Source organism: Pristis pectinata, chromosome 10 (genome assembly GCF_009764475.1).
Source record: "Pristis pectinata isolate sPriPec2 chromosome 10, sPriPec2.1.pri, whole genome shotgun sequence".
NCBI classification, from domain to species: domain Eukaryota; kingdom Metazoa; phylum Chordata; class Chondrichthyes; order Rhinopristiformes; family Pristidae; genus Pristis; species Pristis pectinata.
Window position 1 is genome coordinate 23,667,754 of NC_067414.1, and position 12,051 is coordinate 23,679,804.

Below are 12,051 nucleotides of genomic sequence, written 5' to 3' on the forward strand. Positions count from 1 at the left end.
TCCTGTCACACTATGTTGACAGGCTGACGAGAGGGAATGCCATGTTAGATCTAGCATTAGGTAATGAACCGGGTCAGGTGACAGATCTCTCAGTGGGTAAGCATTTGGGGGACAGTGACCGCCACTCCCTAACCTTTGGCATTGTCATTGACAAGGATAGGAGCAGAGAGGACAGGAAGATATTTAACTGGGGAGGGGCAAATTATGAAGCTATAAGGCTAGAACTTGCGAGAGTAAATTGGGATGACATTTTTGAAGGGAAATGTACTATGGGGATGTGGTTGTTGTTCAGGGATCTCTTGCAGGATGTTAGGGATAAATTTGTCCCAGTGAGGCAAAGAAAGAATGGCAGGGTGAAGGAATGGTGACAAGAGAAGTGGAACAACTAGTTAGGAGGAAGAAGGCAGCATACATAAGGTGTAGGCAGCAAGGATCAGATAGGGCTCATGAGAAATATAGGGTAACAAGGAAGGAACTTAAGAAGGGGCTGAGGAGCAAGAAGGGGACATGAAAAGGCCTTGGCGAGTAGGGTTAAGGAAAATCCCAAGGCTTTTTTTCACTTATGTGAAGAGCAGAAGGATGACGAGGGTAAAGGTAGGACCGATGAGAGACAAAGGTGGGAGGATGTGCCTGGAAGCTGTGGAAGTGGGTGAGGTTCTCAATGAATACTTCTCTTCAGTATTCACCAAGGAGAGGGGCCTTGATGACGCTGAGGACAGTGTTGGTAAGGTTAATGTTCTAGAGCATGTAAATATTAAGATAGAGGATGTGTTGGAGCTGTTAGAAAATACTAGGACAGGTAAGTCCTCGGGGCCTGACGGAATATTCCTCAGACTGCTCCGCAAGGTGAGGGAGGAGATTGCTGAACCATTGGCTAGGATCTTTGAGTCCTCGTTGTCCATGGGAATGGTACCGGAGGATTGGAGGGTGGCAAATGTTGTCCCCTTATTCAAAAAGGTAGTATGGATAGTTCAGAGAATTACAGACCAGTGAGCCTTACGTCTGTGGTGGGCAAGCTGTTGGAAAGGATTCTTAGAGCACTTAGAGAATCGTGGACCAATTAGGGACAGCCAGCATGGCTTTGTGAAGGGAAGATCATGTCTCACAAGCCTGATAGGATTTTTTGAGGAGGTGACCAGGCAGATTTACGAGGTTAGTGCAGTAGATGTGGTCTATATGGATTTTAAGAAGGCGTTTTGACAAGGTTCCACATGGTAGGCTTCTACAGAAGGTCAGAGGGCATGGGATCCAGGGAGGCTTGGCTGTGTGGATTGAGAATTGGCTTGCCTGAAGAAAGCAGAGGGTTGTGGTGGAGGGAGTGCATTCAGATTGGAAAGCTGTGACTAGCGGTGTCCCACAAGGATTGGTTCTGGGAGCACCTACTTTTTGTGATACTTATTAATGACTTAGATGAGGGGGTGGAAGGCTGGGTTAGCAAGTTTGCAGACAACACAAAGATCGGTGGTGTTGTGGATAGTGTGGAGGACTGTCGAAGATTGCAGAGAGATATTGATAGGATGCAAAGCTGGGCTGAGAAGTGGCAGATGGAGTTTAATCTGGAGAAGTGTGAGGTGGTCGACTTTGGAAGGACAAACTCCAAGGCGGAGTACAAGGTTAATGGCAGGATTCTGGACAGTGTGGAGGAGCAGAGGGATCTGGGGGTTCATATCCACAGATCACTGAAAGTTGCCTCACAGGTGGATAGGGTAGTTAAGAAAGCTTATGGGATGTTAGCTTTCATGTCGTGGGATCAAGTTTAAGAGCCGCGAGGTAATGATGCAGCTCTACAAAACTCTGGTTAGACCACACTTGGAGTACTGTGTCTAGTTCTGGTCGCCTCATTATAGGAAGGATGTGGAAGTGTTGGAAAGGGTGCAGAGGAGATTTACCAGGATGCTGCCTGGTTTGGAGAGTATGGATTATGAAGAGAGACTAAGGGAGCTAGGGGTTTACTCATTGGAGAGAAGGAGGATGAGGGGAGACATGATAGAGGTGTACAAAATATTAAGAGGAATAGATAGAGTAGACGGCCAGCGCCTCTTTCCCAGGGCACCAATGCTCAATACAAGAGGGCATGGCTTTAAAGTAATGGGTGGGAAGTTCAAGGGAGATATCAGAGGGAGGTTTTTTACCCAGAGAGTGGTTGGTGCATGGAATGCGCTGCCTGGGGTAGTGGTGGAAGCAGGTACGTTGGTCAAGTTCAAGAGATTGTTAGATAAGCATATGGAGGAATTTAAAATAGGGGGATACATGGGAGGAAGGGGGTTAGGTAGTCTTAGATGTGGTTTAAAGGTCAGGACAACATGGTGGGCCGAAGGGCCTGTATTGTGCTGTATTGTTCTATGGTTCTAATCCTAATGAAAGATTTGATTTTGTTTTCCATTCATTCAATGTTTGTGGCTATCTCTGTCAAGGACAGCAATTATACTCTTTGTTGGCTGCACTGAAGGTCTGGTGGTGAGCCACCTCCTCCAAGAATACAACCACGTGAGTAAGGCATGCCCCAAGTTCTTTTGGGAAGGTGTTCCCAGGATTTTGAACCAGCAACTGTGAAGGATCAGCGATTTTGAAGGAAGTTTGTCAGTGATAGTGTTGAACATAGAAACATAGAAAAACCTACAGCACAATTCAGGCCCTTCGGCCCACAATGCTGTGCCGAACATGTCCCTACCCTAGAAATTTCTAGGCTTACCCATAGCCCTCTATTTTTCTCATCTCCATGTACCTATCCAACAGTCTCTTAAAAGACCCTATCGTATCCACCTCCACCACCGTTGCCGGCAGACCATTTGCCATGAGCTCTTTTCCTGTCTTTCCAGGTGGTAACCACTGTAGATCTGAGAGGAGATATTTTGTGCATGTGAATAAAATCTTGTGTAGTGTTACAGGTTATAGGGGAGAGGTTGGGCAGGCTAGGACTTTATTCCTTGGAATGTAAGAGACTGAGAGCTGACCTTGTAGAGGTGTATAAAATCATGAGGGGCATAGATAGGGTGAATGCACACATGCTTTTTCCCAGGGAAAGGGAACCGAAAACTAGAGGGCATAGGTTTAAGGTCAGAAGGGAAAGATTTAAAAGGGACCTGAGGGGCAACTTCTTCACACAGAGGGTGGTGTGTGTGTGTGTGTGTGTGTGTGTGTGTGTGTGTGTGTGTGTGTGTGTGTAGAACAAGCTGCCAGGCGAAGTTGTTGAGGCAGGTACAATAATAACATTTAAAAGACATTTGGATAAGTATACAGATAGGCAAGGTTTAGAAGGATACAGGCCAAACATGGGCAAATGGGACTAGCTTGGATGGGCACATTGGTCAGCATGGACTAGTTGGGCCAAAGGGCCTGTTTCTGTACTGTATTGCTCTATGATTCTATCAGTAATCCAGTTTGTACCATTTTTACAATGTTGGATTAATTATTTTGAAAATAATTATGGTTATAAACTATGGATGAAGCCACACCATTTCTATACTGAGAAACCTCATTGAGGGGGAAGTACCTAATGCTGGATGTCACCAGCAGAAAGGGAGCAGGTGAGCAATTGTTGGATAGCACCAAATTTGGGCTTCAAAATCCTGTAGACACTGGGGGCAAAGGTAAATCTGAGACAAGTAAAGATGTTCAGAGTCCTAAGATACTGAGAATGCATGTGTTCTAAGCAAACAATGCAAATATTGTTGTACACCCACAGAGTGAAAGGATAAAAGAGAGCTATTCAAGGTTTATTATTGACTGTCACTTTTCCAATGCATTACATTGGTGAAATGAAGGAGAATAAGGTGAAAACAAGTCAACCATTCATCAATGAGCATCATCCTTACATATCATGTAATGACAATAAATTGTTCAATTGCTTACCAAGGTAGTGAAAATGTAATGATAATATTCAGTCATCATTCCCATTGACAAAGCCTGAGAAAGAAATGAATAGGCAAGTCAAGCTCCAACAGCTGTCCTACACCTACATAATTATGAGAAATATTCAATGCAAATCAACGGAAACAACATGACTTCCATAGTATAATTAGAACAAACCAATTGAAGACACCCACAAGTTTGTCAATCTGACATTTAAAACAGTGGAAGAGTGAATCAGCCACTCAGCCATTCCACATTATTAAAGGGGCTCACTATTAGGGGCCTTAGTACAGTTGCAAATAGGCTTAGTAGCATATAGGATCTGTTTGGTATGTGATTGAGAAATTGTGTTCCAAATGCACTAGGTACTATGCTCATTAGTACCAGGCAGTACATAGGCAAGTTTCAGATAGAACACAAGCAGTAAATCTTCCATGAACCAACATAATTGGAATGACGTAATAGAAAATAATTGTTTCTTTTGCAATTGTTTCTTTTTGTTCATTTCTAGTAAAATTTTGCTCATAATACTAAGAGTATTAATGTGGTACAGTTTTATTACCCAGCCAAAATGGGTTGAAGAAAAATAAGCATTTTTAAATTCAGATGTTCCATTCTCCCTTACTGGTCAGAAGTGCTTCCAAATTCTTGTTGTTTTGTACTGAAGTGACATGATTGTTGAAGCAATGACTGTACCTTTGTTGTTACCAATTCACTTCCCTGCACCAGTTATCATGTATCTTTGCTGTGTACGTCAGGAAATGAATGCTTTGTATTCTCTATATAGTGCTGCAGAATGAGATGGCCTTGCATGGATTGTCACGAGTGTGGAGTTGGTTTGCTCCTCCCAACAGAAAGAATGAAGCTGAACTGACAAAGCAGGAGTACTAGAAAACTGAAATACAAAGGAAAACTGCACTCAGAAGGGAAAGAACGGTGAACATTTAGAATGCCTGTCCACTTAGTGGAATAGTTAAATCTCAGAATTGCAAATGTCTCCCTTTTTTAAATGCTGACAAATCTTCTGCGCTTTTCCAGCATTCATATGGGAAAAAGGAAGCTTTAAAGGAAAACATGGATTTTGTTTTGATTAAGAGACATATCTAGCCAAACTCCACCAGTGGGGCAAGTCTTCAGAATACAGACCACCACATTTTATCAATGATGGTCAAGATTTAACTTATTGTGTTTAAGTTAAGCTAATTTGGTTTATGCAGTAACATGGCTTATATTTAAACAAAATAAAATTAGACAGGACTAAAAGTGAAAGTTGACTACATAATTTCCTAACTGCTGATTAAGAAACATGAATATTCAAACTTTAATTTGCCATATGCAGTATGTTTCAAGTTTAGGCATTGTGCTTGGAACTCATTTGGTTTTTAAGTAGAAAATAATGCATGGAACAGTAATTAAATGATAAAATTAATGAATCACAGAATGAAGCAGCGTATTAGTCCATTCATCCATCACGCTTGTGCCAACTTTGCAGTCCCATTCCAATGCATTTTCCCCATATCCCTGCAAACATTTCCCTTCAAATATCCAATTTTCCTAATAAAGCTGTTGAATTTGCTTCCCCAATCCACTGAGGCAGACTATTTCTGGATTAAAAACCAAAAAATCGCCTCATCTGCCTCCAGTCTTCTTGCCTGTTACAGTATTTTAAATATATACTCTCTTGATTACCAGCCCTTCCACCATTGGAAACACTCTTTATTTACACTGTCAAATATTTTCATCATTTTGAATGTCTTTATTTAATCTGACCCAGTTCAGCTCTGATAACAACTACTCCAGCTTCACCACCTAAATAAGCTGTCACTTAACATCAAATTAACAATTCTTTGTAGGACCTAGCTACAAAGTGTTGGACCCAAAGCAAGTCATATAATTGAATCGAATTCAGGTTCTCCTGTTCCCTTTTTGTAAAAGTTTACATTTTTGTTTCAGAATGAGTTTCTAGGTGAAGAACTAACTCACAGGAAGATTGATTAGTGGTGGAGGAAGGCCAGTGGGTGATGGTTATGTAAAAATGACAACTTCATTTTACCAGGCAGTTATTGCCTAGCTAATAATAATGTTAACTTTAAACTTCATCACTGACATATCATTAAACCCACAGTAAGCGTTCCCAATGGCAAAACAAATTTGAAAATGCAATAGTTATGCTAATATCTTGTAAGTTTATAGCAAAATTAAATATTTATCGTAAGCTAAAGGGGTTCAACACAGCAGTAGTTTAGATGTAACTTAATCTGTGATTTGCTACACTGAGCAGAGCCTAGGAATTCCCTCAGAGCTGCTCCTGTTTTGCAAGAGTTATGTTCCTAAAAGTGAATATGAGAATGGGTTTAGATTTTGCTGGGCTTCCCAAGGAGTAACTCTGGAAAAGCAATTCTGACAAAGGAGCTTAGACCTGAAACCTGAACCCTGCTTCTCTTTCCACAGATGATGCCTGGCTTGATGAGTATTTCCAGCATTTTATGTTGTTTTATTATTTCTGGGTGAGTGAGAATAGCCCAAAAGAATTTCCCTTCCTTCACCTGAAAGAGTCTGAAATTTGCAGGTTTTTTTTGAGGTGCTAGAAGATTGGTTTATTTACTGTGCAGCTTCAGAAACAAGGTGAAGAAACACATCATGGTAACACAAACAAAAGAATGGCACCCAATGAACCTGCCTCTGAGCCACTGTTATTGTAATGGTGGTGTCATCATGAAAGGTGAGAGAGCAGGAGGAACTTGTGGATTGGATGGTGCGAGAGTAGGTAAGGACTGACAAATGCCACACAGATTTGTATTTGATTTTTGTAAATCCATTCCTAGTTTTTTTCCATAGAGAAGGTCCAAATCAGGAAGATAGGAGAATAAACTTGCTACTAAAGATTTATCCGTGTGCCACCATCATCAAAATTGATGGCTCCTCCAAGTCTGTAAAATTCATAGCACATGAAATCCGTCAAGGAGGTAGGATTTGCTTATTTCTTATTGGTAAAATTATAGCTAAGCCTGTCTGAAATCCATGGTGAAGATTGAAACTCCACCATGCAATATATCATTTGTCATACACAGCATGTTTCTGAAAGTTTGCAAGTGGCAAAAATAATAACTGTATGCATATTTTTGTAAATAATCTGTGAGCTCATCTCACATTTTCATTGATTTATGATAGCATATTTGTTTTTAAACGATATTATTCTTAATCCAATTTATAATACTTCAGAAAATTTTTGCCGAACCACAAATCCTGAGCAATTAATATAAGGCAGAGAAAAGAACACATAAAATAACGCTACATAAATATTTACATTGAATTTTAAGTAAGATATAAGGAATGCAAATAATGACTGCTAGCTTCACTTCATTTACAGCTGAATTTTAAATAGATATAATATGCAAATAACAACTGCTAATTTCATTAGGTTTTAACCAAATGCAGTTTTGGTTTGGTCCTGGAATTGGTTACCTGCTTCAGGATGCCAGCTGCCATCTCGTGACTACAGTCAAATATTACGTGGAATTCCTTGTTCCTTTTCATTTCCTTCAGCAAGGGCTTGGAATCCTTTGTATCTGCAGGAAGCTGCCGAATTTTCAAGCGGATGCTATACCGAGATGGAGCTTTAATGAGCTCTTGTAACCGAATCAGACCTTGAGGAGATGAAAAAAATAATGCAAATACAACATATGGCATCTGATCTTGTGGGGAGGGAAATTTTATGTTGTCACAGAGTAAGAAAAATAATTGGCATCTATTCACTTTGCTGCATGCTACACAAAAATATAATGACGGTGTGTGTGTTGGAGGCAAATGAATCTTCTTTTAATGATAACTGATCTATTGCTCTCTACCCATGTGTGACAACTGTGCCAATGTTGCATCTAAACCTCCTGAATTCCAGGCACACATTTTTATCAGGGAAAAGTCAAAGGTCACTTGCTGAGTGGCATTACTTTCCACTGACTGGCATGTCTACCGAAATACTTTATTTCAATGACTGTTACTGTGGTAATGAATGATGAATATAAGATGTAAGATATCAAGTACTTTGCTATTAATTTGCACCATCATTTCGAAGAGTGCACATGACTAATTTACAATTCAGCAATAACTCTCATGTGTTCTTTAATTTTGCATCTTTTGTTAATTTTCTTGTTATTCAAGATGTGGAATATCAGTATTATATTCCACACTTGATGTCAGAACTAAGAACTTCAATACCAGATATATTGCACTCAGTACATTGAAGCTCACAGTAAGTACCTTAACCTCATCCTCAGGGAGCCAGCTCTCCGCTCCATCGTCATGATTTTTTTTCTGTCATACATCATCTCCCCTTACAACCGGACTGAGTGAAATCGAGTACTTTGCTATTAATTTGCACCAAACCATGAGCAGTCTTATGTTATGAGTTCACACGCACTAGAAGCCAGATTGCAAGTGTTGAGCTAAGAGACTAGGATTGATTCAAGCCCAGGTCCCAGAGGTGGAAGCATAGAATTCTGACCCAAAGCACCACTCAATCCTCCTCAATCTTTCTACTTAATGTTTGTGCACCCTGCCTTCAGCACAGTGTATTAGTTATTGATCCACAGCCACACAATGTCCTCCACCTTCCATCCTCAATAAAAATATTTAAAAACTGTGGTGAAGCACATCAATGCTGCTCTTGAAATAGAACAGAAATGGATTGAGATAAATCCTAGAATCATTTAGTGAAAGGGTAAGGTAAAAATAGAAATAACAATCCACTTTAGTTTTCAAATGTCTGCATGCAGTTATCAGGTATACTGCACTGTTAGTTTGGTTCTGTGGGCTGGTAGCCTTAGGCTGTAATTATAAAAGCAAAAACTTTCATTGAAGCACTTAATCAACTGCAATCATTAGGTGAAATGTGCACATGTATCTCTGTTAGTTTACAGAGCAAATGTCATTGTCATCTCAGTTTTTTTCCAATGAAAACTGATCATTGATTGCCTGAGGGAATTCCTGTAAGAAGGAATAAAATATTTCATTTGACAACTGTCTCAGGGTATATCAGTCAACTCAGTTAGACTACCTTTCATTGTATCACTAGATGCAGTGGGTAAGAAAATATATTTTGAGCTGGGGTAAGTGTGAGAATAGGGAGTTTGGAAAAACATCCATTCATGCAGAAAATTGTTTTAGCAAAGTGCCACTACATACATCATGTAGCTAATGGTTTTGACTAGCCAACTCTCAGCCAACATATTCAGTGGGTTGCTGAATTATGCAAAGTCCCAGATTTGATTTCCAATTTGAGCTCAATTGGCTCCTATTAGCAAAACATTGTGATATGCCTCAGCAGCATAGGTTAGAAGCAGAAAAATATCATCCAGAGTTCAACATGCTTTGTTCCAGTATCCAGTAGCTAGAAATGTACATATTAAGGAAGAGACCTGAGCTGGGATGTGGCACCCTTTCCTGTCAAATCATTTGTTACACCTTGCTTTTTTTTATAGCACCATTAATTTTGTGGAATATCCCAAGGATTATCAAACAAAATTTGGCACCAGGCTGTGAAAGGAGATACTGCAACAAGTGATCTTAAGGAGGAGAGATGTTTTAAGAAGAGAGTAGAGGTGCTGAAGTTCAAAGAATTAAAGTGTCACTTTAACTGAAATGAATTGAAATGTCACTCTAATTCTCCATCTCACTCCCATATTGACTTCTGTCTTTGACTTCCCAAACTTTCAACAAAGCCCAACATACAGTTAAGCCACTGCACATCATCATCTGACAGGCATGTCTTCAGGTGCGAACATTGCATTTAACAATTTCAGATAGGAAAGATTTAGAGGGTTATGGGCCAAACACAGGCAAATGCCACTAGTTTAGATGGGCATCTTGGTCTGCATGGACGAGTTGGGCTGAAGGGCCTGTTTCTGTGCTGTATAACTCTATAATCAGCCATTCCAGCCTTTTATGCTACATTTTTCTCTTGCCTCTTCTGGTAATTTCAGATTCCAATCATCTCTGCCTATTTACCTCTCTCTCAGACATACCTTTTCTTATTCACCAGCCTCTACAACTCTTCTTCAGCTGGCACTGCCACCACTGTGTTACTCAATCCCCTGGTCACCAACCTATCATAAACCTTCAAATTTACCCTCGCCATCTTTTCCCTCAAGCTCCACAACTTAAAACTTCTTTTCCCGGTTCTGATAAGAGGTCATCAATCTGAAACATTAACTCTGTGTGTCTCCCTTCACAGACACTGCCTGACCTGCTGAGTATTTCCAACGATTTTTGTTTTTATTTCAGCTTTCCAGTGACTGTAGTATTTTGCTCTTGAATATTTAGATTTCAACCTGCAGCAAATTTAGCCAGCCTGAGGAAGGTCGATATTCTGAACAAGTGAGGTTCATGTCAGCAGCCAGATCATGTGGAAGAATATTATATTAGAATTCTGAAAAACAATTGTGCTATTATACACCTAAGCCAAGCACTGCTGAAGAACCCATGTTAAGGCTTGCAATATTTGGTTGCTACATACTGTACAAGTGTATGATTCAAAGAGGAATAAAGATACGTCAAGGTAATGTGAAGAACAGGTCTATATAACAAAGGTCAAGAAAACAAGATGGTGGATCATGGTATTTAAGTGAAAAATAATCAGAAGTGCTGTCAGTAGGGTTTTTGTCCTGCTAGTAAGCAACATTTATTCCTATCTTTCATTCAACCTATGAAACCTATGGGGCAGGCACGATAGTGTAGTGGTTAGCACAACACTTTATAGCACCAGCGACCCGGGTTCAAATCCGGCCACTGTCTGTAAGGAGTTTGTACGTTCTCCCCCTGTCTGCGTGGGTTTCCTCTGGATGCTCCGGTTTCCTTCCACATTCCAAAGACGTACAGGTTAGGAAGTTGTGGGCATGCTATGTTGGTGCCGGAAGCGTGGTGACACTTGCAGGCTGCCCTCCAGAACACTATGCAAAAAGATGTATTTCACTGTGTGTTTCGATATACATGTGACTAATAAAGATATCTTAATCTTATAACCCCTCACAGTGAAAGCCGTACAAAAGAGTATGTAATCTATTGAAGCACAAGATAAGATAAGATAAAACAAACTCAGAAGCTTATTATTTCTTATTTCCTGTTCAAATACAGCTATACATTGTATTTCTACTAAAATGCACTTAAATATAGTATAGCTGCTGCCCCACAATGCCAGAGACCCGGATTCAATGCTGACCTCAGGACTTGTCTGTGTGGAGTTTGCACAATCTCCCTGTGACCACATGGGTTTCCTCTGGGTGCTCAGGTTTCCTCCCACAGCCTAAAGATGTGCATGTCAGTCGGTTAGTTGGCCACTGTAAATTGCCCCAGTGTAGGTAAGTGGTGGAATCTGGGGGGAGTTATTGAGAATGTAGAGAAAACAAAAGAAATGGGATTAGTGTAAATGGTGGTTGATAGTCAATGTGGACTCGGTGGGTTGATCTTCATCTCTCTATGACTCTTTATCCCAAGATGTTTCACAGCAGTATTACTAAATTTTACATTGAGGCACTTGTTGGGGAAGGTAATTAAAATCTTGTTCAGAGATGCTGGTTTCAATGAGAGTTTGAAAGGTAATAGGCAGGAATTCAGGGAACACATTCCAGAGTTTAGGTCCTTGGTACGTGAAATTATGGATCTCAATGGTACACAGAGAGAGAGAGAGAGAGCAAGGGAGAAAAGAAAAGAGAAAGGGAGAGAGAGAGAGAGAGAGAGACTCTGGGATTGCCAACTGAGAGCCAATGTAGGTCATAAGAGCATAGGAAAAATGGATGAATATAAATAGTGATATTTCAGATAGCAGCAGCAGGGTTTTGGATGACCTGCTGTTTAAGTGGTTCAGAAGATGAGAGGATGTCCAACCAAGAATAAGATTACTCAAGTCTACAAGTAGCAAAAGCATAGGTGAGAGGTGCAGTAGTAGGTGAATTGGATCGGGCAGAATCGAGAGATCTCTTGGCCTTGGTAATGGAGTGAGATATAATTTACGACTTACCTCACTATCAAAAAGCCAAGGTACACCTGCTCCAGTCAACAGCTTTCAGGCATCCAACACAAGCTGGTAACAGGAAGGCAGTAGGATGCAGAGGAGAATCGAAACTGCCAGTGTGACTTTAGGGGGAAAGGAGGTGTAACTTAAATGAAGTTGGGGAGAGGGAGATGACTGGGAGGAAGGACTAA

General features: G+C 40.5%; 1 protein-coding gene across 1 annotated transcript in view; it reads right to left on the reverse strand.

The window, feature by feature from the left end:
* LOC127575007 (glutamate receptor ionotropic, kainate 2) overlaps positions 1 to 12,051 on the reverse strand; it is a 358,965-nt gene that overhangs the window by 178,834 nt on the left and 168,080 nt on the right. Inside the window, exons 5-6 of the mRNA XM_052024597.1 lie at positions 7,318 to 7,499; positions 3,853 to 3,906 (exon numbers count right to left, since the gene is read on the reverse strand). Of these exons, the coding sequence (XP_051880557.1) occupies positions 3,853 to 3,906; positions 7,318 to 7,499 (236 nt within the window). The remainder of the gene's footprint in view (positions 1 to 3,852; positions 3,907 to 7,317; positions 7,500 to 12,051) is intronic.